Source organism: Stegodyphus dumicola, chromosome 6, assembly GCF_044657685.1.
Source record: "Stegodyphus dumicola isolate Sdum_Otavi_A_Nest chromosome 6, ASM4465768v1".
Lineage (NCBI taxonomy): Eukaryota > Metazoa > Arthropoda > Arachnida > Araneae > Eresidae > Stegodyphus > Stegodyphus dumicola.
Window position 1 is genome coordinate 177,344,642 of NC_140773.1, and position 21,810 is coordinate 177,366,451.

At 31.7% G+C, this 21,810-nt stretch overlaps 1 protein-coding gene across 3 annotated transcripts in view; it reads left to right on the top strand.

The window, feature by feature from the left end:
- Positions 1-21,810, top strand: part of Uggt (UDP-glucose-glycoprotein glucosyltransferase) — a 211,458-nt gene that overhangs the window by 138,154 nt on the left and 51,494 nt on the right. For all 3 annotated transcript variants that reach the window (XM_085819200.1, XM_085819198.1, XM_085819199.1), the window contains exons 27-30: positions 1,468-1,657; positions 5,136-5,187; positions 11,394-11,500; positions 13,050-13,135. In XM_085819200.1, the coding sequence (XP_085675326.1) occupies positions 1,468-1,657; positions 5,136-5,187; positions 11,394-11,500; positions 13,050-13,135 (435 nt within the window). The remainder of the gene's footprint in view (positions 1-1,467; positions 1,658-5,135; positions 5,188-11,393; positions 11,501-13,049; positions 13,136-21,810) is intronic.

Here is a 21,810-nt window from a genome sequence, read left to right on the forward strand (position 1 = left end):
TGAATGTCTGTTGTAACAAAGTGGTGGTGATGTGCCACAAACATGCAGTGAATTCAGCGGTCCTCCTTTTAAGTGGTGGCACATATGTGTGTGGGGGAACTAAAGGCTTCTTCAGATAGTACTTTCCCTTGAGATGTGACTACTGCTGCCAACATGCATGGGCAGTGGGTAAATTCCTGTCAAGTCTTTTTGCAATACTCTGAAAAGAAAATCTGGTGCTTTTAATGTATTAGTAAAACCAAATCGCCAAATTTTCAGAATGTGCCAAAATCTGCCAGCCATGCTTATAGCAAATCTTTAGGCAACCATGTGCAAAGCAAATCTTTAGGTAACCATACTAATAACAGTTATTCAATTTAATAATGTAGCCATTTTCATAAGCATTCTTTCATTTTAAGTTATGTGTATTTTTGTTTTATTCCAAGTTACAAAATTATAATAAATCATATTTTTTTGCCTCGTGATCATTAGGAAAATTTCACCAGAACAAAAATTTAAGTAGATATAGTGACTAATTTGAGTTAAATACTTTATTAGAATGTTATATACATGATAATTTTGCATGCAGTTTTTTCAATTAACTTAAATAATGACATATGCCATCATTTTTTTCATCTATAAAAAATCAGCAAATTGCCCCATGGTGGTTGTTCTTATATTTATATGTAAGTACCAAAAATCCATCTTATCATTGCCCTATTACATGGCCTTATTCAAGCTCAATAAGCTACTGATATTACTTTCATCTCTTTAAAGGTATTCTTCACTCAAATCTTGTTCACAGTGCCTCATCCCAAAGATAAATAAAACATACAAATTTTACATCACATATTTAAAGCAAGCATGATTTGCATATTCATAGTTTCACTGCTAGGAACACATAGTTCATCTAGCATGAAATTTGAATAGATGCCATCTTTCAGATAAGCATACATGCCTCCCAAATTTTGTTTGTTAAGCATAACTTCTTGATGTTGCGACTTCATGTCCCATTAGTGTATATGTATTTCATTTTAGGATATCAGCATAACTACTGAATGTAAGTACACAACTTGGCCTCTTGAAAGATTAATAATAAGTCTCATATTTTTCCATTGTGCACCTGCTCTCATTTATTTACTTGTGTTCTATTTTTTATGCACCTGCTACACATTTGTGTGTGTATGTGTGTGATTGACAAATGGTCTGGCCATTAGATGACACTATCATTAGGTCTCCACATGTGTTTGGCTTCTCCTTTACAAGTGCTAGAAAGCATGGCAGGTGCACAATAGAAAAGTACCATAACTTTCTATTAGTTTTCATATATAATGTGATAAAATATATCAAAAAGTATAATTTTATAATTTTCACTATATAAACATGCCATTTATGTTTATGCACATGTTTTTCTTAAACTGCATTTTTATATAATATTCTAGTATGTTATGTAAAAGTTTTATTTTGTTTTATTAAATTTGATTATAGTTTCTTCCGTTTTGTTCTAAATGAAGAGCCAGTTTTCGGCCCAGATGGTGAGTTTGGCATTGCACCTATAGCAAAATTTTCAGGCTTGCCTTCAAGCCCTCTCTTCACTTTAGGCATGGTTACTCCAGATAACTGGTTGGTTGAAGTTGTGAAATCTCCTTATGATTTGGATAATATTCATCTTGAACAGGTAATGTAACATTACTGCTCTAATACTATTATTGCAATTATTATACTTGAAGTACTAAAGACAGTTACAAATTAGAAGATTTGTAATTTCAGTACAGCACACAGTATTTGTGTTATATATTTTTAAAATTTTTAATGTTTTAAATTTTATTTATTTATTTATTTTTAGTTTCATATTTGTGTGTGATTAATGTTCATAAACATTAAAGTGTATCTTATTAATTTTTTTTTATATATTTTAAAGATTATCGTCAGAACATGATTTTTAGATGTACATGTGTTCATATGTAGCTAAATTTTGGTAAACTAAAGTTGAAGGAAATGCTAGTGGGGAATAAAAGTTAATGAGACTTTCTTTAACACATTTGTTGCTAAAGCTGATTTAGTGCACCTGTTCACATGACCAAGATCCTGTCATCAATTTTGTGCTTTTGTTTTTTGTTTTCTTATTTAAATATAGACATAAAAGATAATTTAGAACAGTAAATAAATTCACACAAGTATACTCGGAATTGAAGTAATATTTTTGCTCGTATAGCTAACTGCAACATAATACGGAACTACACTTGTAAGCAAAATTAAAAGAATTTGAAAGTTATGTCTATTTTTATAAAAATTATTGAACCAAAGTGACTAATTATGCTGCAAAAGAATTATGCAAATATTCTCAGTCGAAAATGTAATTATACATTTTTATGTCTAAAAAGCTGTGATTGTAGAAGGTATGTAAGTGCATGAGGGATTTTTGGCAGTTTATGTACTCATACTCCTGCATGACATATGCCATGTTCCTTGCAAGAGTTGGGTAAATTTTAAAAGGTGTCAGGTAAAATGAATAGCTGTGAATGTCTGGATGCTGGAATGAGTTCGAGAAATATGGGTAGATGGAAGCAGGCCAGTTACAAATGTAGGTGGTTACAGAGCTCAGTATAATGCCCAGTATCATCTGCAATTTGTAGAAAACACTTTCAGGACACTGGATCCATGTCAAGAAGACCTGGAAAAAGCCGACCAACATCCACAACAATGAATGAGAATCGTTATTTGGCATTTCCAGCACGGTGACACAGGATTGCTTCACAGCTTTCACATGAGCTGTATGCTGCCACTGGAACCCAAGTTTCATGGTCTACTGGTATATGCTGGTGTCATGAGATTGTGTATATGCCCAGAAGACCCACTGTTTGCATCCTGCTTACTGCAGCACACAAGCGAGAACATTTAGCATGGTACAGATTACAATGGAGCTCCATGCTTTTTACAGAAGAGTTGATATTCAGCCTGCACACTGATTCTTGACATACCTGTATCTAGAGAGTGCCTGGAAAAAGATCATTACAATGGTGGAGGTATAATAGTTTGGGCAGGCACAATGTTGGTTGGCTGCACAGCCCTGCATGTGCTTGACAAAGGCTTTGTGACTGCTATGAGGTATAGAGAGTTCTTAGAGCCCTATGTTCAACCTTTCAGGGCACAATTGGTCCTGAGTTCATGTTAATGGATGACAACGTTTGCCCACATAGGGTTCAGTAGAAAAATGTGAATATTCGCTTCATGAATTGGCCGGCCAGATCTCCTACCTCTAATCCTATAGAGCATGTCTGAGATGTTCTTGGAAGGGCAATTTCATCTTGCCATCCCCCTCCAAGAGCCATTCTGGAGTTGAAAATTACCATGCTGCTGCAGCTGGATTGACGACTACAGGGACTCCTCAGTTGCCTCATCCAGTTTGCCATCATTCTGTGCAACCTAACTGGCTGTGAGAGGGGCCCACACCCTATATTAGACTCATTTCCAGTTCGATTTCAGAATGTGGATTTTGGACATACCTGTGCTGTGATCTTTACTGATAATCATGTGTACATAAAATGATTTTCGAATGGTACATTTCTTTCTCTGTTATAAATGTATATTCATACTAAATTTCATTAAAACCTGTGCATTACTTTTTCAAAAGTTCGACATAATGAGCAAATTCTCTTAATTTTGCACCGAAGTATAGACAAAAAATATGCATCCATTTTGCATGTATAAATGAAACTCCTGTGTGATGTGTTATTTTCCAGTAATCCTACACAAATCACTGAACACAAATTTGAGCAGTCCATTTATAACATTTTCTAAGAGAATAGAATAAACCTTTTAAAAAAATATACTTTCTAAACAGTTAGCTATTGTATCTATATTTTGAGAAATAAATGATCCATTTTTGTGCACCCAGTATATTATTTATCCTCTTTCTGCATCCCAAACACCTAAACACTGCATGCAATTGCTATGGAAATACTTGTACTCAATGATTTGGATAAGGTAATCATCAGTAACGAATTATCTCATAGCTGGGAAATAAATTTAGTTTGCCAAATACAAGAATTCTTGCAATTTGCTCCAAATGTGTTAAATTATGCCTCTCAACATAAAAGATTTTGTATAGAAATATATATAAACATATTATCCGAGAAAACAAAATCTTGCGTATTTTTAACCATTTGCATGAACATTTTTTATGTATAATTGCATTAAGTAGAATTTCTTTCTTGTCAGTGAACATTTTTTATGTATTGCATTAAGTAGAATTTCTTTCTTGTCTACAAAGGGTTAATGATGAAAATCTGTTGTTATGTATGAAATGTTGAAATGCAATCAAAATCAGAAATTAATTTTTTTTTTTTTTTTTTTTTTGTGTGTGTGTGTGTGTGTGTGTGTGTGTGTGTGTGTGTGTGTGTACTGAAAAGGCTATTATAAAATCTAGGCAATTTTTTTAAAACTGCATAAGGTACCAGTTGCTTCTTTCGCAGGTTTTGAAAATAATAATACATTGACAAGAAAATCATTAATGGTGTTCAGATTTTGGAAATAATGGTAATGTAACAGGAAATCTTTTGGAAAGTCTTCAGATTTCTCACGTACTAATAAGTACGATAAGCCTTTAGTAAAAATATGCATTCAATAAATTTACAAAAAGAATATTGATTTCGTGTACTAACAAAAATAATGTGTTATATACCTCGGTTAATATGCGAAAAGTTTTTGAAAGAATTTAAAAGGAAAAGATAAAGTGTATTTACAAGCATTTTTATAAGAATTTATGAAGCACTCCAATGATTTTAATTGGAAAAGTTTGACAGTAGCTGTGCTTTCCTCAAACTGTGAAAAGAGATACTTCTTGATCATTCAGCTCAAGTGCAGTTATTAAATTATTGTTTTAGCATGTTACATGGAAAACTGATATTAGATAACAAATACTTCAACTGTGATTTCCATTAGTATATGCTTATGTTAATATTTTCACTTTTAATGGGAATGATAAGAATATTTATATGTATCAGCTGAAAATATTTTATATCATCTGGTTTTTATTTTTATACTTAGATTTTTTTTATAATTTTTAACATTTGTTAACTTATATAAAATTTTTATTTCAGTCTTCTATTATGACAATATTGAAATATTTTTATATGTAAACATGTCTCTGATAGGTGGAAAGTATTGTCCATGCTGATTTTGAACTTGAGCATCTTCTTATTGAAGGTAAATCAAAATTTTTAAAGATAAGAACTTTCATAATCATTTTAGTAAATTTTATTATATTGGAACTGAGAGAATATTCACAATTTAGCTGATCGACATGATATGTCAGAAGGTGGCTAACAATATTGTGTGCTTGAATTATATTGAGCTTGTGTGACTGTAGCTAATGACTATTTATTTTTCAGATCCTGAAATATAAAGTGTCAGGTATACATTACATTTCTAACACATCTCATATAAGAGATCTTACCCACAGAGGCTACTTAAAACTTTATGTTGTCTGCAGGGAGAATACTTTCACTTTAATCCTTTCACAGTGAAGTCATCCATATCTCCCATGCATTCAGACATTGGCAGGTCACCCAAATGTCTGCATCTATTTTCTACCTGATGCTTTTCCCTATTAGTGAATGGCTCATTGGTTTCAGGAATTGTTAAAATTCCATGCTAATCATCTTTTAGACGCGACTAAAGTAGCTCTCTTGTTTGAATGCTCCTTTGTTTAGGATCAACATTTAGCTATTGATACTCGCAGTTACAATCCTGCCCGTATCTGAAACTGCACACAGTGGGGAAACCATACAAAGATCCCCAAGGAAGAGGTGAGCACTTCACTTAAGTAGATTGTTGTTAATGCTGCATTATTCTACTTAGCTGCGGAAAAGAAATCCATTCCAACAGAAATTCATATACATGGGTGTTTCAGATGTTTTAGAGGAACAGATTTTATCCTCTATCGATGTTAACGAGTTTAGGCTTGTTCTGAGATTGAAATTATGATATCATTGACTTTTCATGCTCTGGCTGTCTGTCACACTTGGATAAAAACCATTTAAACAATTTTATCTGTGAGGAACATCATCAAACGCTTGCATATTGGCAAGAAGATGAATAGTTATTAGGCTGCAGGTTGTGTGATACTTGCAACATGTGTAAGAGGCCCCGAAACAGGGGTCTTGTATGTTGCATTGGCGCATACTGGGCAGCAAGAATCAGTTTGTAGTTCTTTGCTTAAGCTTTATATTAAATGTTCTCAGCCACACCAAACCTTTCTAGTACATGTTATTTGCAGGAGACACCTTTGTATTAAAAACATGTTGAGACTAAAGAGTTGTCCTGTAGAAAGTGTTGTGATAAAAGGAGTTTCTTGTTTACTTGACACTTCATGCTTTAGTATCTGAAAACTAAAAGCCATTATCCGTAACTGCATAATTCAATATGATAAGACAGTATTACTATTTATGATTTGCTATACAACTATTTATCTACGTCATTACTACTGTTCTACAAAAAAGTGTTGAAATATAGAGCTATGTAAGCTAATATAAAGCATTAACCCAGTACTTTTTAATTCTTTCTCACTGTTTTCTATTCATAGATACAAGTGTATAATGTATCTTAATGACATAAATTGAACAGTATATTTATAGCAATATAAAAATAGGTAAAAATGGCTAGCCCTTTTTATTTTTGCATAAATTATGCTTCGTTATGCATCCTTAAGTTTCAAAGCATTTTTATCTTATTCTTTTTCCATCAATTGACATTCGATACCCATCAATGGCTGAACTGAGGGCTGGATAAACTATTAAGCAATATAAGCATGTGCTTAGGGCATCAAAGAAAGGAGGCACCAGAAAAAAGTCCATAACCATTCTGGAAAGGAGGCACCAAAAAATTTTTCATTGCCACTTTTATCATGGAATTCATGATACAACTAAACTAAGAGAGAGAGAGAAGGAATGAAGAAAAAGGTGGCATAATCATATGTGGGGGGCACCAGAATCTTTTAAGTGCTTAAGGCTTGTAAAGGTCTTTATCCACCATGGCTGAGCTGTAAAGTTACTGAGCACCGACAGTTTAACCTATATTAAAATCTAGGAGAATAGGCTGACCATATGGGAATTTTCATAGTGTTTTTTTTTTTTTTTTTTTCCCCTTGTATGTTGTGAATATGAGCCTATTTTTCTTAGAAAGTCTTTTTCAAGGGCATCCCTCCTAGGCAGATAATTTTGTATGCATTGCTGTAATCCTAATAATCCTGTGCATGAACTGATATTTGTTTTGTTGGAAAGTTCATTTCCTTCATTTATAAAACAAAACAAAAATGTCCATCAATGAAGTTTAACTCTTTTGCTGCTGCCAAATATAATGCATATCAGATGACTGTTGATCTTCAAACATGTTATAGGTGGTGAATATTTCTTTTGGTGCATTCTGTAGAAAATACCTAATATCACTAAAACATTGAGTTTCTTAAATCTACAGAAAATTTTATGACTTTGTGTTTTTATTCAGTTGTCAGTATAAATGATAACTATTTTAGTAATAGCTTAATTTTTACTTCCTTGTACGAAGTCAGTTTTGACCAATATCGAATGCAATGATGTTTTTGAGTCACATCTGTACGTAAGGACAGAATAAAGGACTCTTTCCCTCCCATCAAACGGAATTATAAAACTGATTTAAAATTGATTCAGAAAAGAATTTTTTCATGGCATCTGTACGTACATACATATGTATGAATCTCACATAACTCAAAAACAAGTAGCCTCAGAACAGTGAAAATTTTGTATACAGTCTTAAAAGTCTTTAATCCAGACTCGTCGGGACTTCGGCCATTCTGGATTATCGATTTTTCCGGATTATAGATCATCAGTTTAAATCTGGTAAGATGGCATGCAGAAATTATAAAATTAAAAATATGAAACCGTAATTTATGAAATAAAGAACAATTATGATCTAAAGGGTATCAAAATTTACAAAAAAAAAAAAAAAAAAAAAGCTTAATATTTATTTGTTTACTTTATTAAACATTTCTTTCAATGTAAGTTGTTTAAGTTGCTTTGTTTTATGTGATAATACTTTCTCTTTAATTCTATAAACAGATATAATTTCTTGTTCAGTTACAAAGTTCCGCTGTTCAAGTCCTATAATTGCTGTGTCGAGAATACCGACTAATTTGTCAATCAAAATTTTTTCGTTTTCAATAACCTCTGTGTCACTTTCTTCACTATCGGAAGCGAATTATAATGACGAGGAATTTGATTTAAATCATATCAAAGACGAAGTACATTGAGATGAAATACTACATTTAGTAAGGAACTATAAGCCAAATAAAATAAAAACATCTGCCCTGAAGATAAGGATAGTGCTGACAGGTCAACTTCAATTCATTGTGCGCCGCAACGTCCCCCCCCCCCCTGCAGAGCAGCGTGAAATTGATAAACAGATTTCGGAGTGGTTAGAGAAACAAAGGATATGCCTTTATCCATTTTTTGCTGCAATTCCACTTTTTGTTTGATGGACATCAAAACATACATTTGCTTTGTAGATCATTTGGCAGCTCCAGAATCGGAAATTCTATTTGACATAATCGAAAGTTCAAGCTTACTTTTATAAAATTGCTCTAACAGTCTGCAAAAAATAATAACCCGGATTCAATTCGAAGATTAAGGAACAATGCAATCTGCAACATTAACTGAAATAGATAATTAGATAATTTCAGCTTAGCTTATACCGTCCGTTGTACATTAAACGCGCATGCGTAAACATATTATGCGCATGCGTGAACGCATTATTCGTTGACGCATGCGCAGAAAGTTTGTAGCTTTGAGGTCCGGATTATAGATCATTCCGGATTAACAAATTTTGACTGTATAAGACTGCTATAGCATTTAGTTGGGCACCTCCTATTTTGGTTGCAATCGGTCGCACCAGAAGTATATACAAGGGTTGTTCAAGGTTGACGAGGATTTTTGTATGTAAATAATAGATGAATAGCTGGATCATGATGAAACTTGCAGGTGACGTAATGTATTCCTTCTTGAGTAAATAGCACTCGGCATGACATATTTGGCGCATGCACAGCCGTTGCAGTGAACATGGTGGCAAGCAGTGTGTCTGTGGAGCAGCAGTTTGTGATCAAATTCCCTGTGAAGGAGAAAGTTAAACCAGCTGAAATTTTCAGAAGATTGCGAACATAGTATGGTGAACAAACAATGTCATAAACAAGAGTGTACGAATGGTATGAACAGTTTTGCAAATAACAGGAGCTGGTGACAAATGAAACGCATGGACACATTCGCTCGACTGCAGTCAGACCAGTGAATATCTCTCGGGTTGAGCAAACGATTTTTGAGAACTGGTGAGTGACAGTGCAGGATATTGCTGCCAAGGTGAATATCAGTGTTGGTAGTGTTGAGACAATCATTCATGACCACTTAACGCTTCAACCAAATCTGTGCAAGGTGGGTTCCCTGTCAGCTGACATTTGATCAGAAGTTGTCACGCATGACAGTCTGTGAACAGCTTCTGAATTGGTTTTGAGTTGAAGGTGATGAATTGTTGTAATCCATTATCACACGTGATGAAACATGGTTGCACAATTCAAACCCAGGCACCAAAAGAAGCAGCATGGAGTGGCGGTATAAAGGTTCCCCGCTGTCCAAGAAAAGCAAAATGCAGCCATTCACTGGAAAAATCATGGCAAGTGTCTTTTGGGACATGAAGGATGTTATCTATGTGGATTTCCTGGACAAAGGGAGCATAATTAATGCTCAGTATTACTCCACATTGTTTAGTGGTCCATTCGCAGGAAAAGTCCTGGCATGTTCTATAGAAATACCATTCTTCTCCATGACAATGCCCACCCTCACACGGTTAATGTGACGACAACTCTGGCCAAAATGTGCTGGGAAGTTCTGCTCCATCCCCCCTACAGTCCAGATTTAGCCCCCCCCCCATGATTATCATTGGTTTGTACCCCTTAAAGACCATATGGGAGGGAAGAAATTCATGACAGATGAAGCACTGTGGAATGATGTCCTCCAGTGGCTACGACAGCAACCAAGTTCATTTTATGCCAGAGGAATCAAGGAGCAGCCACAATGATGACAACGGTGCCTCGACGCATACAGAGAATACTTTGAAAAGCTGACATAGTTGTGTGCTTCTCAGTAGCATAGCTAGGGTGGGGCAAGGGGAGACATCTATCCCCGGCCGCAGCATCCAAAAAGCACCAAATTCATTTTACGAAATTTTTTAATGAAATGTTTTCCATTTTTGGCACACGGAAAGAGGCGCAAATTCTTCAGTTGTTCCTGGGCGCTGGAAACTAGCTATGCCCCTGGTGCTTCTTGTGCTATCTGTTTCCTCTGAAGAAATAAAAGTCCCGGTCAACCTTGAACAACCCTTGTAAATATATATATATACACCCACTCTGTTACTTGGCTCAAATAAGCTCAGTTTTTTTTTTATTCTTCTATGTTGTAAATTGTGCATTTTTTGCTTTAAAAATGGTTGAATTATGTTATTCTTATCTTCAGGTTAAGGTTTTTATGCCTTTAGTTAATCTGGAAGCAAAAATTCTAGAATTATCAGCAATTTAAAAGTTGTTTAATTGGGGCTAAGCCTATTTTTTTTTTAACCATAGCAGCCATATTTGTTTACATTTGAAACTTTGCAGAATAGAGAATTAAGTCTTTCTCTACCTTCAGTGTCTTTTTTTGAGTAAGACAAAAAAATTTTTTAAAGTTGTTTGCACTGAAAAATCTGTCTTTTTGCCTGCTGGCCGAATTGCTTGTTTTTGCATAGAAGCTGTAATTTTAATTATAATTTTTTTTAATTGTTTAACTGTATTTGGTGTTTTATGGTTTTCTGTATCTTTCAGTTTTTAATAAAAATATTTTGAGTTTTTATGTATTTTTGCCTTGCTGCAAAGTGAGAACTGAAATAATTGAATGAGAACTATATTTGTAATGAAATTCGAGGAAGTACATTTAAATGAATTGCAGGAAAAAATGCATTTAATTTAATATTCTGTACAAGAAAGTCATTTGCTGTACACATCAGCTTTTTTTTAATAATGCTTTTGTGTAAATGTAATTATGAATTTCAGTTATATATCATTATTTGTGACCTTTCCTTTTTTCGGAGGGGGTTTTTTAAAAATTTTAATTCAGTTGTAAATCATCATATCTAAAAAAGTAACCCTACTCTCTATTTCCCTATGCACTATTTTAATGGAATCTATATAAAAGTACTTTAAATGTTTGCTTAAGTAAGGCAAATTATCAATTACCTTTTATTTTTAAAAAAAATAATCTTTGAGTTAGTTCTTTCACCATTTAGCTATATTTTAATATAGGAAATATATTTTAAAATATTTTGAGTGTTTTAAAGTGAATGTGATAAAAAAATTTTAGGTCATTGCTTTGAACAGTCATCAGGAAATCCTCCAAGAGGACTGCAATTTGTTCTTGGAACTAATACATCTCCCTCGATGATGGACACAATTGTTATGGCTAATCTGGTGTGTATTTATTTAGTTATGTCATACATGATATTTATGTGAAAAAGAATTTTATTGTTTATACATAGTCATTTGTATTTGTGCTTTTTAGTATTTGTTCTGTATACTGAGTATGCCTTCCAAATGATTTTTCATGGTTTTTTATTATACCCATAATTCAGAATTATTTATTTTTTTAAAGACTTTACAGAATTATTTATTTACTTACTATTATTTATTTACTTATTTTTATTTTAAAATTATTTTGTGATATTGCTGTTGAATCGAATTTTAAGTGTGAAGAACGTGATATTTAATAAATAAAGGTAACACACAAAACGTTAAAAATCTGAAAGCTTTCAGAATTTTTTTTCTTTTCCTTTCTCCCCCCCCCCCATTTTTTCCTCTCTCTCTTTTTTTTTTTTTTTTTTTTTTTTAATTTTTATTATTATTTTTATTTTTGTAATAAAATATTAAGTTTTTGGTTCTTACTTCTCTTCTGAAACTTGCCATAATCTGGAAACCATGTGCATTATAATATCAAGAAATCAGGTTCATATTAATTCTTAAATTTTAACATGGAGTATCTCCATTTTTGTATGCATTCATTTTGTTTATTCAGAGTTGCAAGATTTTTGGAGACAAATTATAATATTATTACATCAATTTTAAAGTAAGTCTTGTAGAATTTGATAGCAATACAAGAAGCTTCAGTAAAATTTCTTCAGGAATAGAGTATTTTATACAAGATTATTAAAGGAAACAATTGTTTTGAATCTATTCTTAAAGCAAACTCTGAAAAATTATCACCAAAATAAAAGTGTAGAGTTCCTCATACTAATTCTAAGTTAATGTTGGAAGTGAAAAATCTAAGAACTGATAAGCGAATAATCGCTTAAGTTCGGTGACAAGAAACAACAAGATAGAAGGGTAACTAACCCTTTATTATTATAATAAGATCTAACAAAACCCCGCCTGGGAGTGTACAAAGCCCGCATTTGGGTTTGAACTCAAAAGACTAAGAATTAAACTAAAACTAAGATTGACTAAAGAAATATAGCCGAAGCTATCAATATTCAAATCGAGTTGGCCCCTTAACTTATTTAACTACGAAGCTTAACAAGGGCCTGAGTACGGCTGAGCGCAATACCAGCTTTAAGAGAGAGAGTGGCCAAAAAGGCAGACGTGCGTAAATCAGAAACTCTGATTCTCTCTGAGTAACTTCGTTGTTTAAATACCGCTCCTCCTCATTAAATATTCAGCAAGATTTCAAAACTACATTCTGGCCGGAAGTAGTAAGTTGAAGTTAAGAATTTGACAGGAAAAGAACTTTAACTTAAAACTTAACTGTTAATAAAATTAACATAATCCTTACAAAAGAATAAAAAAACCTAAGTAAATAGGTCCTTTGTAAGTTGGTTTATTGATTGATTTTTTGCGATGAACAGCTAGTTAATATGATTGTATGTAATAAATATTTTTTACATAATAAGTAATGCTTTAGATTGTTTCATTAACACTTAAGTACCATATCTATGAAACTTAAATAATAGTACCTTTTTCTTTCCAGGGCTATTTTCAATTGAAAGCAAATCCTGGTGCATGGCATTTGAATCTGCGTCAAGGAAGATCTTCTGAAATTTATGAAATAGTTGGGTTCGTACTAATAAATTATATTATTTTAATAAAAGAATTATGCTGATTTAAATTTAGTTGCAGAGGCTGCTCAAAGATTTAATGCAGAATATATTGCATTTCTGAAGCTTAGAATGTAAGAAACTTGGAATGTTCTTCTTAAAAGTAACTAATATTAATTAATAAATGAAATTTTTGTTTAAAAAGTTAAGCAAATATAATTTGGAAAACAAAATACTTGCATACTTGTATACTTTTTTCCGAATAAATCAAAAGCTTCCTCTTTGTCATGGCTATTAGTTATGAGATATCCTATCAGATTTTTAAAAATATTTCTTATACTTTGGAAAACTTGGAGGGAGGGACTCTAAAATGGCTCTTTTTATGTATGGCTTTCTAATAACTGGTTCCAAAAATTCTTAGCTGCGATAATATCTTTCTGAATTAAAATTAGGATAAGAAGAGAGAATACACATCATCCTACTTATTAGTGTTTAGTGATTTAGCTTTGTGCAAGTAATTAATGATGTTGTACACTAAGTAGAGAAAATGTTAGAGACATTCCCTTATTTAGCTTTGATTACAGTTAATATTTTCTTAGGTCTGGAGTGTACATTGTGCTGATATCATTCCTTACAAATATCAGCATATGCTGGCCTAATGGTAGTCTTGATTTCATTTAGATTGGAAGATAGCATTTCCAAGTTTTCAAGTGATCTTTCCACTTTGTTAAAAATGCTAAATATGACTGAGATCAGAAGACTGAGTTAGCTGGGGAAATGATTTGAATCAAAGATCATTCTCTTCAGACTAATGTGAGATAAATTTTGCATGATGATAAGGTACATTGTTTGGCTGAAAGTTTCCATCTGTGTCAGAGAACATTCCCACATAGCCCAAAAACATCCTTGGGATATCCCGAGGATGCTGATCGCGGGATATATGCACATCCTCAGGAATATCCCTCGAACCTCCTAAACACCTCCTCCCGAGTGCTTAATGTCACATCCCAGTATATCCTCAGGACATCCTAACTAAGTCCCATCGACAGCATACGGGATGTTATTAGGATATGAACTCCTACTTACTACATCCTCAGGACATCCCAGGTTATCCCAATAACCTCCTAAACATATCCCATTATATCCACAAAACATCCTATCTATGTCCCATTGACAGCATGTGGGATGTTATTAGGATTTGAAATACTACTTACTACATCCTCAGGACATCCCGTAATATCCCAATTTCCTCCTAAACTCATCCTCCTGAGTGCTTAATGTCACATCCCAGTATATCCTTAGGACATCCTATCTAGGTCCCACCGACAGCATATGGGATATTATCAGGATTTGAAATGCTAGTTACAATATCTCTCTAACATCTTAAATACATACTGTCAACTGCTTAATATCACATCCCAGTATATATACAGAGGAAACTTCCAGTGAAAGTATGTGAAGGTATTGTGATCATCTAAAACCCACTTATTTTACACAGTTTCAAATCCTTCTCCTATGGTTACTGTGGAAAAATCAGAAATGTTGAAAATATTTAAATAACTTATTTTGTTTTTAAAACTGAATTTGTGAATATATTAAAACTGAGCAAGTAAATTGAAATAAATTATTAATACAAAATGTTATAATTGAAAATTTTGCTTTTATTTTTAAGATATTAAAAATCTTTCGATCATTTTTAAACATTCAGTAGCCCCCAAATTGAAGTATTCATAATTAAATTATTTTACAAAATCAGTATCTAATTTCAGTTAATTTGTATTAAAAATTCAATAATAAAATTAGCCATTTAATAATCTGTACATAAAGGAAGCATCTTTCTTTAAAACATGTAAAGAATTTTTAGTGTTTTGATGAGACTCTTGGGAAATTGTTAAAAGGAATAAATTGTATTTTTAAAACTAAATTAATTCCTAGCCACAGAATAAATAAATATATTTTCGTAACATGAGAATGCTGTAATTTATTATTATTGTGTTATTTGTTGTAAAAATTATGTTCTTGACATTATGTTAACAATTCTTTACATCATTCAAAAGGTAACTCAAGAAGCTCTTCTAAAATTTTATCTTTCTGCTCACACAACTAAAAAAAAAAAAAAATCTGGCCTCAGATTTTAGCAGTCACTCAAAAATGCTCAAAGTTTATAAATGCGTAGATTATCAATACAGATGGGGCAGTGGAAATAGCAAAACATTTTATAAGATACTGACACCAGAAAGTTATATATCTTCTATATATTTGAAATGTGAAGAAATATATCATGTAATTATATAAAAATATTAAATGTTTTTAATTAGATATATCATGAATTAAATGCATTTTAAATCAATCAGATTAAAAAGTAAAAAAAATACTTTGTTAAGAACTGTGTGTATTGCTTTTAAATAGCTTGGCTTGTTAATTGATAATAGATTAGATTTTAAAGGTAAATATGTTAAATTTTGCCATATGGCAAGACTTGAATGAAACGTGAAACAAGTTTACGATTGACGATATGAAGTCACATTTCGAGACTAATAGATTTGGATTACAATAAAAAGTTCTGAAAATAATTTGCACTGGTTCATTGGTATTAGTTTATGCAAAATTCAGTAAAAGGAAATTTACCAGTTGAAATCAGCACCAAATTAAACTTTGTAAATTCTAGTGCATGTTAAAGGTTATCTCATCCAGAATTTTATTACTAACCATTCATTTCAGAGCAAAATAATACAATAATTGCCATTTATATGACATTCAATATCAAAAATTTAAATCTGCATTTTATGCAACACAGAAAAACTCCAAAAAAAATCTACTATTTACCATGCAATTAAGGCAGAATGAGGTGAGCTGTTATTCAACACTGAGTGTCAACGAGAATGTTCAGTTTATTTTGTATTCGGTCTCAAAAGAGAAATCAAAATACGTGGATTTATGAATCAAAATACATGAAAAATCATAGTGAGAAAAGCACTGCTACCTTAATCTGTGATTATATATAACAAATGCAGTGCATTATAGTTAACAAATAGTGAAAATATTTATATTTCTGAAATATTTCATATATAACATTTTCAGTTTCGCATATGTGGCAGTTTGAGAATTTTTTTACGTATACCAATTTTTTTAAATGTCTAAACATTTTTGTATTTTCAAGGAAAGCTTATTCTTTCACCTTTAGTATATAAGTAATGGTAATTTACCAGATAAAATTACTTAATGGGGAATACAGAAAAATATCTAACCACTTACCTTTGTGACTTCATTTGCAGAGAGACTAAAAAAGTAGTTAAGCTAAATCTGTTATAATAAATATTTATAATAATGCTAAATCTTGCAATATCTATTAATAGGACAAATTTTTGTAAACCTATTTAATTGGATGAAAAATAAACGCATTCAGAAATTTATGACACTATATTATGATTAACAGAGGAAAAACACTTTTCAAAATTCAAAATAGTTTTTATAAATCCAATTTATTACATTTTCTTTGAATTCCTGAAAAACAATCTTATATCCATGTATTCTTATGTATATAAGAACTCTTGATAAACTGGATCTCTGCCATTCCCTTTCACAGCACCTAAAATAAAAAAAAACACTCACAATTACTATATGTGAATAGAATTCATAATTAAATTTAAACAAATGACTATAAGAATGCAAATTAAAGGAAGCCTTTAAAATATTTTAACATTTAGTACCCATAAACAGAGTAGCAATTATTTGATTATTCGATTATACAGTCAAAAGTCTTTAATCCGGACGTCCATAATCGGGAATGATCTATAATCCAGACCTCAAAGCTACAAACTTTCTGCGCATGCATCTATGCATGCGCATAATAGGTGTACACATGCACGTTTAATGTATAGCAGACTGTATAAGCTAAGCTAAAATTATCTATTTCAGTTAATGTTGCAGATTTTGTTCTTCCTTAATCTTCTAATTGGATCCGGCTTATTGTTTTTTGCAGACTGTTAGAGCAATTTTATAAAAGTAATCTTGAACTTTTGATTATGTCAAAAAGAATTTCTGATTCTGGAGCTACCAAAGGATCTACAAAGCGAAAGCATGTTCCGATATCCATTAAATAAAAAGTGAAATTGCTACAAAAAATGGAAAAAGACATATCCTTTGATTCTCGAATCATTCCGAAATATGTTTATCAATTTCACGCTGCTCTGCTTGGGGGGGGACGCAGCACGCAATGAACTGGAAGTTGATCTGTTAGCACTATCCTTATCTTCAGGGCAGATGTTTTTATTTTATTCATCTTTATAATTCCTTACTAAATGTAGTATTTCATCTCGATGTACTCCGTCTTTGATATGATTTAAATCAAATTCCTCGTCATTATAAATATCACGAATACACATCAAATGGTTTTATGCCCACCAGCGGCCGAGCGGTAAACTGGTAGTTCAGTCCGAGGTTTGAATCCTGCGAACGGGCTGGCTGCATGGGCGTTTTCGTGGTTTTCCCCATGTGTAATGTGCATACGAGTCAGTTTCCCTTATAAAGTCCTCCAGGAAGGCATCCCTCCCTTTAGGCAGATAGCCCTTGTGTGCTTTGCCGTAATTGAATAACCCAAATAGTTTTCTGGTTGCAATTTTCTAATTTCGACTATGCGTAATGTGTGCTTTACGCATGCGCGTGTTGAAAGAAATGTTTAATAAAGTAAACAAATAAATATAAAGCTTTTTTTTTTTTTTTTTTTTTTTTTTTGTAAATTTTGATACCCTTTAGATCATAATTGCTTTTTATTTCATAAATTACGGTTTCATATTTTTAATTTTATAATTTCTGCATGCCATCTTACCAGATTTAAACTGATGATCTATAATCCGAAAAAACCGATAATCCGGAATCGCCGAAGTCCCGACTAGTCCGGATTAAAGAGTTTTGACTGTAGTAAAATAAACCTGAAGGATGCCTTTTAAAATTTTTTATGTCAGAAACTAAACTCAAACCACCAGCTGAACATATGAGCAGTTTTATCAATCAGCCACTGGTTGGTAACCTGGATACCGAATCAACATATAAAGTTGCCAAGATAAAGAGAGAAACAAAATTATGATAATCACATCTTACGTAATCAGAAAACTATTTTATATTTAATGTGTAGGCAATGTCCAAAAAAAGTGAGAATGAATTTATTTTGCAACACAAAGTAAAGTTGTCTTGCAGGAGCAGCAAAAAACTTGTCTCATGAGATAGGCAAGTAAGAAATAATTAACTGCATCTGGTAACATTTATCTAGCAACACATAAGTAATTGTTAGCTACATACAGAAAATAAAATTTGATTATGATAAGCAATATGATATTTAAACTTTTGAATTTAACTGCTGAAATCTAGAAAAGAAGTATATTTTATGTTGTAACAGTAGTAAATGAAGATGTGGCTAATCTTTACTGTATGGTACACCTTGGTTTCTGTCGAAAAAAATCGCTAAGTGGTATTGGTTGTTCCTGAAATCTGGAAGCCCATTGTGCCAAATAAGTTTTTCGGTAACCCTAATGTTGATAATGTTGGCAAAAGTAGCCTTTGAGGGGGGAATTAAGTTTTTGTCAATTAAAAAAATTTATTTCGTCAAATATTGCCAACGTGTTGTGATAAATTTAGTTTTGGGCTATTTTTTTGTAATAGTAACCCTTTTGTACAGACCCGGGTTTCTGGTTCTTACCATTCTTTTCAATTGCTGTATTTGGTTGCACGTAAGTGATATTGTCTTGTACTTTGAACTTGCTATTATTTTCGTGTGGGTACCATCATTTGAGTATGTCTGAGGTGACTAAGAGGCGAAAAATTTAATTGAATTGCTTACCTGAAGGATGGAGGAGATGGTGGTGGGAAGCCTAAACGTATGCATGTGAAAAAAAAAAAGGTATGTTAAAAAAATGACGTTTCATTTATTTATTCGTCTCTGTGTGTTAATTTTTGTGAAAAGATTTGTTGTTTAATGTTTTTATGTTAGGAAATATGTATTTTTGGTTGTCTCTGTGTGTTAAGACAATGGCGAATTTTTTCTGGTTAACATGATAATTTTAACTTTCTGATTTTCTTAAACTGAAAATAGATCAGTGTGTACATGGACAAAGTTAAGGCAGTGCACAATGCCTATTTTGTGCAGTTCTCTGTTTTTTTAAGTTAAATAGGTCGGTGTGTACATGGATACCGAGTTTGTGTACGTCTTTGACTTCTTATTTTGGTTTTGTGTAGCAGTCATCTTGAAATTGGTGCCGATCCTTCCAGGTGACGATCTTGATATATATAAGAAGATTCGCTAAGGGTTACAGTAGAGTAAATTTTTACCAAAGATGTTCTACCTTAATCACCATTTCAGTGGTTTAAACACTAGTGGAGCGGTATGCAGAGATGAAAATTTGAGTTTTGTTTACACAGCATGATGGTTTAGGCACTCCAGCCATTACGGTGAACAAGATTATAATAAACATAGCCACAACAATCGTCTATAAATATTGATGTATAACACTGCATGAACTAATATATTTCTTATGCTAGTATATACAGAATCCTTAATCGAAGTGAAAATGAGAAGACTGTGCATACATTTCCTTTAATTGAAACATGGATTTGACCATTAAAATCTCAGTCTTATGGGACATGTCACACTATGCAGATAGACAGTAAATAATGCTCATGTTAAGACACAATAACACGCCGAATAAATACTAATTCAGAAGTCAAACAACAAAAATCAGCGTTATATTTACAAAAATCAGCGTTATATTACAAAATTTATACAATAATAGAATAATAGAATAGTAGAATAATAGATAATAGAATAATAGAATATATTAATAGAATAATAGAATTTAATACAATAATAGAATTAATAGAATAGAAAAATTAACACAAAAGTATAGAACATCATTTAACACAAAAGTATAGAAGTTTTGTAAATATAATGCTGATTTTTGTTGTTTTTATTTCTTAGAGCTATGAAATAAATATACTTCTACATTTTAATTTTTTCTTTTCTTGTTTCACATTTGGATTACCTATCAAAAAGTAAGGAATTTTGATATTATTACAATATCTGAGTTAAAATAACATCCCAAATAACAATTATTGGACAAGTTAAGGTAATGAAAATTTTAAATTAGGTTAAAAAGTAACCCTTAATGTGGCATATTTTTTAATTAAACTCTATCGACTTTAAAACAACAAAATGTCCCTCTTTATTAGGGAATTAATTTAATTAACTAATTTTAAATACAGAGCTATGTATGAATTTTTTCCCTTGCATGTTTAATAACTGAAACAAAATTACACTGATAGATTCAAAATTCCTAAATGCAAGTATATAAAATTTACTTTAGCAATTTTAAGAGATGAGGCACACTGAATGCATGAATAAATTTCTATCAAAGAATAATTTATTAAATTTGGCCCATTCCATTATCTTTAACCATTAGATTACATTATTACACCATGATATCAGTTTGAAAAGCCATATGCCAGATCTTGGTTGTAAAAAAATACACAAAATAATATATATATTACTGAAAAATGATGTATGCCAGTGTTTATAGATATGATTAAATGTAACAGAAAATTTACTGTCACAACCACATTTTTAAGTGAAATGTATTATTTTAATATTTTACAATATTTAAGATATGGCATTAAATGCAACATTATGTGCATGGACATAAGTTAGTAAATTAAAAAATAATAATAATAATAATCAAAGAATGAATGTCATGAAAAATTTCAAAAACAAGCAGAATTTAATTTAGAAGACTTTTAGAGACACACATGATAAATAAATTTGAGACTTCTTCGCCCAAAATTAAATTATAATTAACTAAAACCAGTTTGACTGACCTTCCATAGAATCCTTAGAATCCTTCAGCTGCAATTTTTCAAGCTTGAAATCCAAATTCTTCTCCACATGGTAATAACATCTTAACCAGTTGAAATCCCTACAGAAAGTTTGATAATATAATAATAGAATTAATAGAATAGAAAAATTAACACAAAAGTATAGAACATCATTTAAACTTATTATTACAAATTTTGGTGCTTTCTGACTATCTGCAAAGCTGTGAAACTTCGCAAAATGTTTGTTTGGTTAGTTTATGGTTCATATTTACTGCTCTGTTCACAAGTAGTAATTCAAATAAGCACTTTATAAGAAACAAGAAATTTTAGGACGCACACACACAAAAATATATATTAGGTCAATATTCACATATTTTTCATCCAACGGAATACTATTCAGAAATAAGACTAAGTATAAGGTATGTAAATACATGTGTGTGGTATGCATATTCATGGTTTGCTATTATCGTGTACATACTCTTACAGTTTTAGCATAAGTTGAAGCTGTGAGGGCAGATGATCAGAAAGTATCAGAATTTTTCATGTATAAGAAAAGATTGCCCTGACAATAGTATCTCAGTTGTTTAGCACTGACATTTACATAGTGCATTAGAAATATATAGTAATGTATGTATAATAAAAAGATAATTGCATACTGTTAATTCATTTTTTAAATGCCAAACTTATAACAATTCTTTAACATATAATTAAACAGAATTATTTCACATGAACATCTAAAATCCATTCTTAACTAAAAATATAACTAATAAAACCATGTAAATTTCTTATGAAGCCCATCATTTCCAAAATGTCCACTTCTGAAAGTTCCCAGCA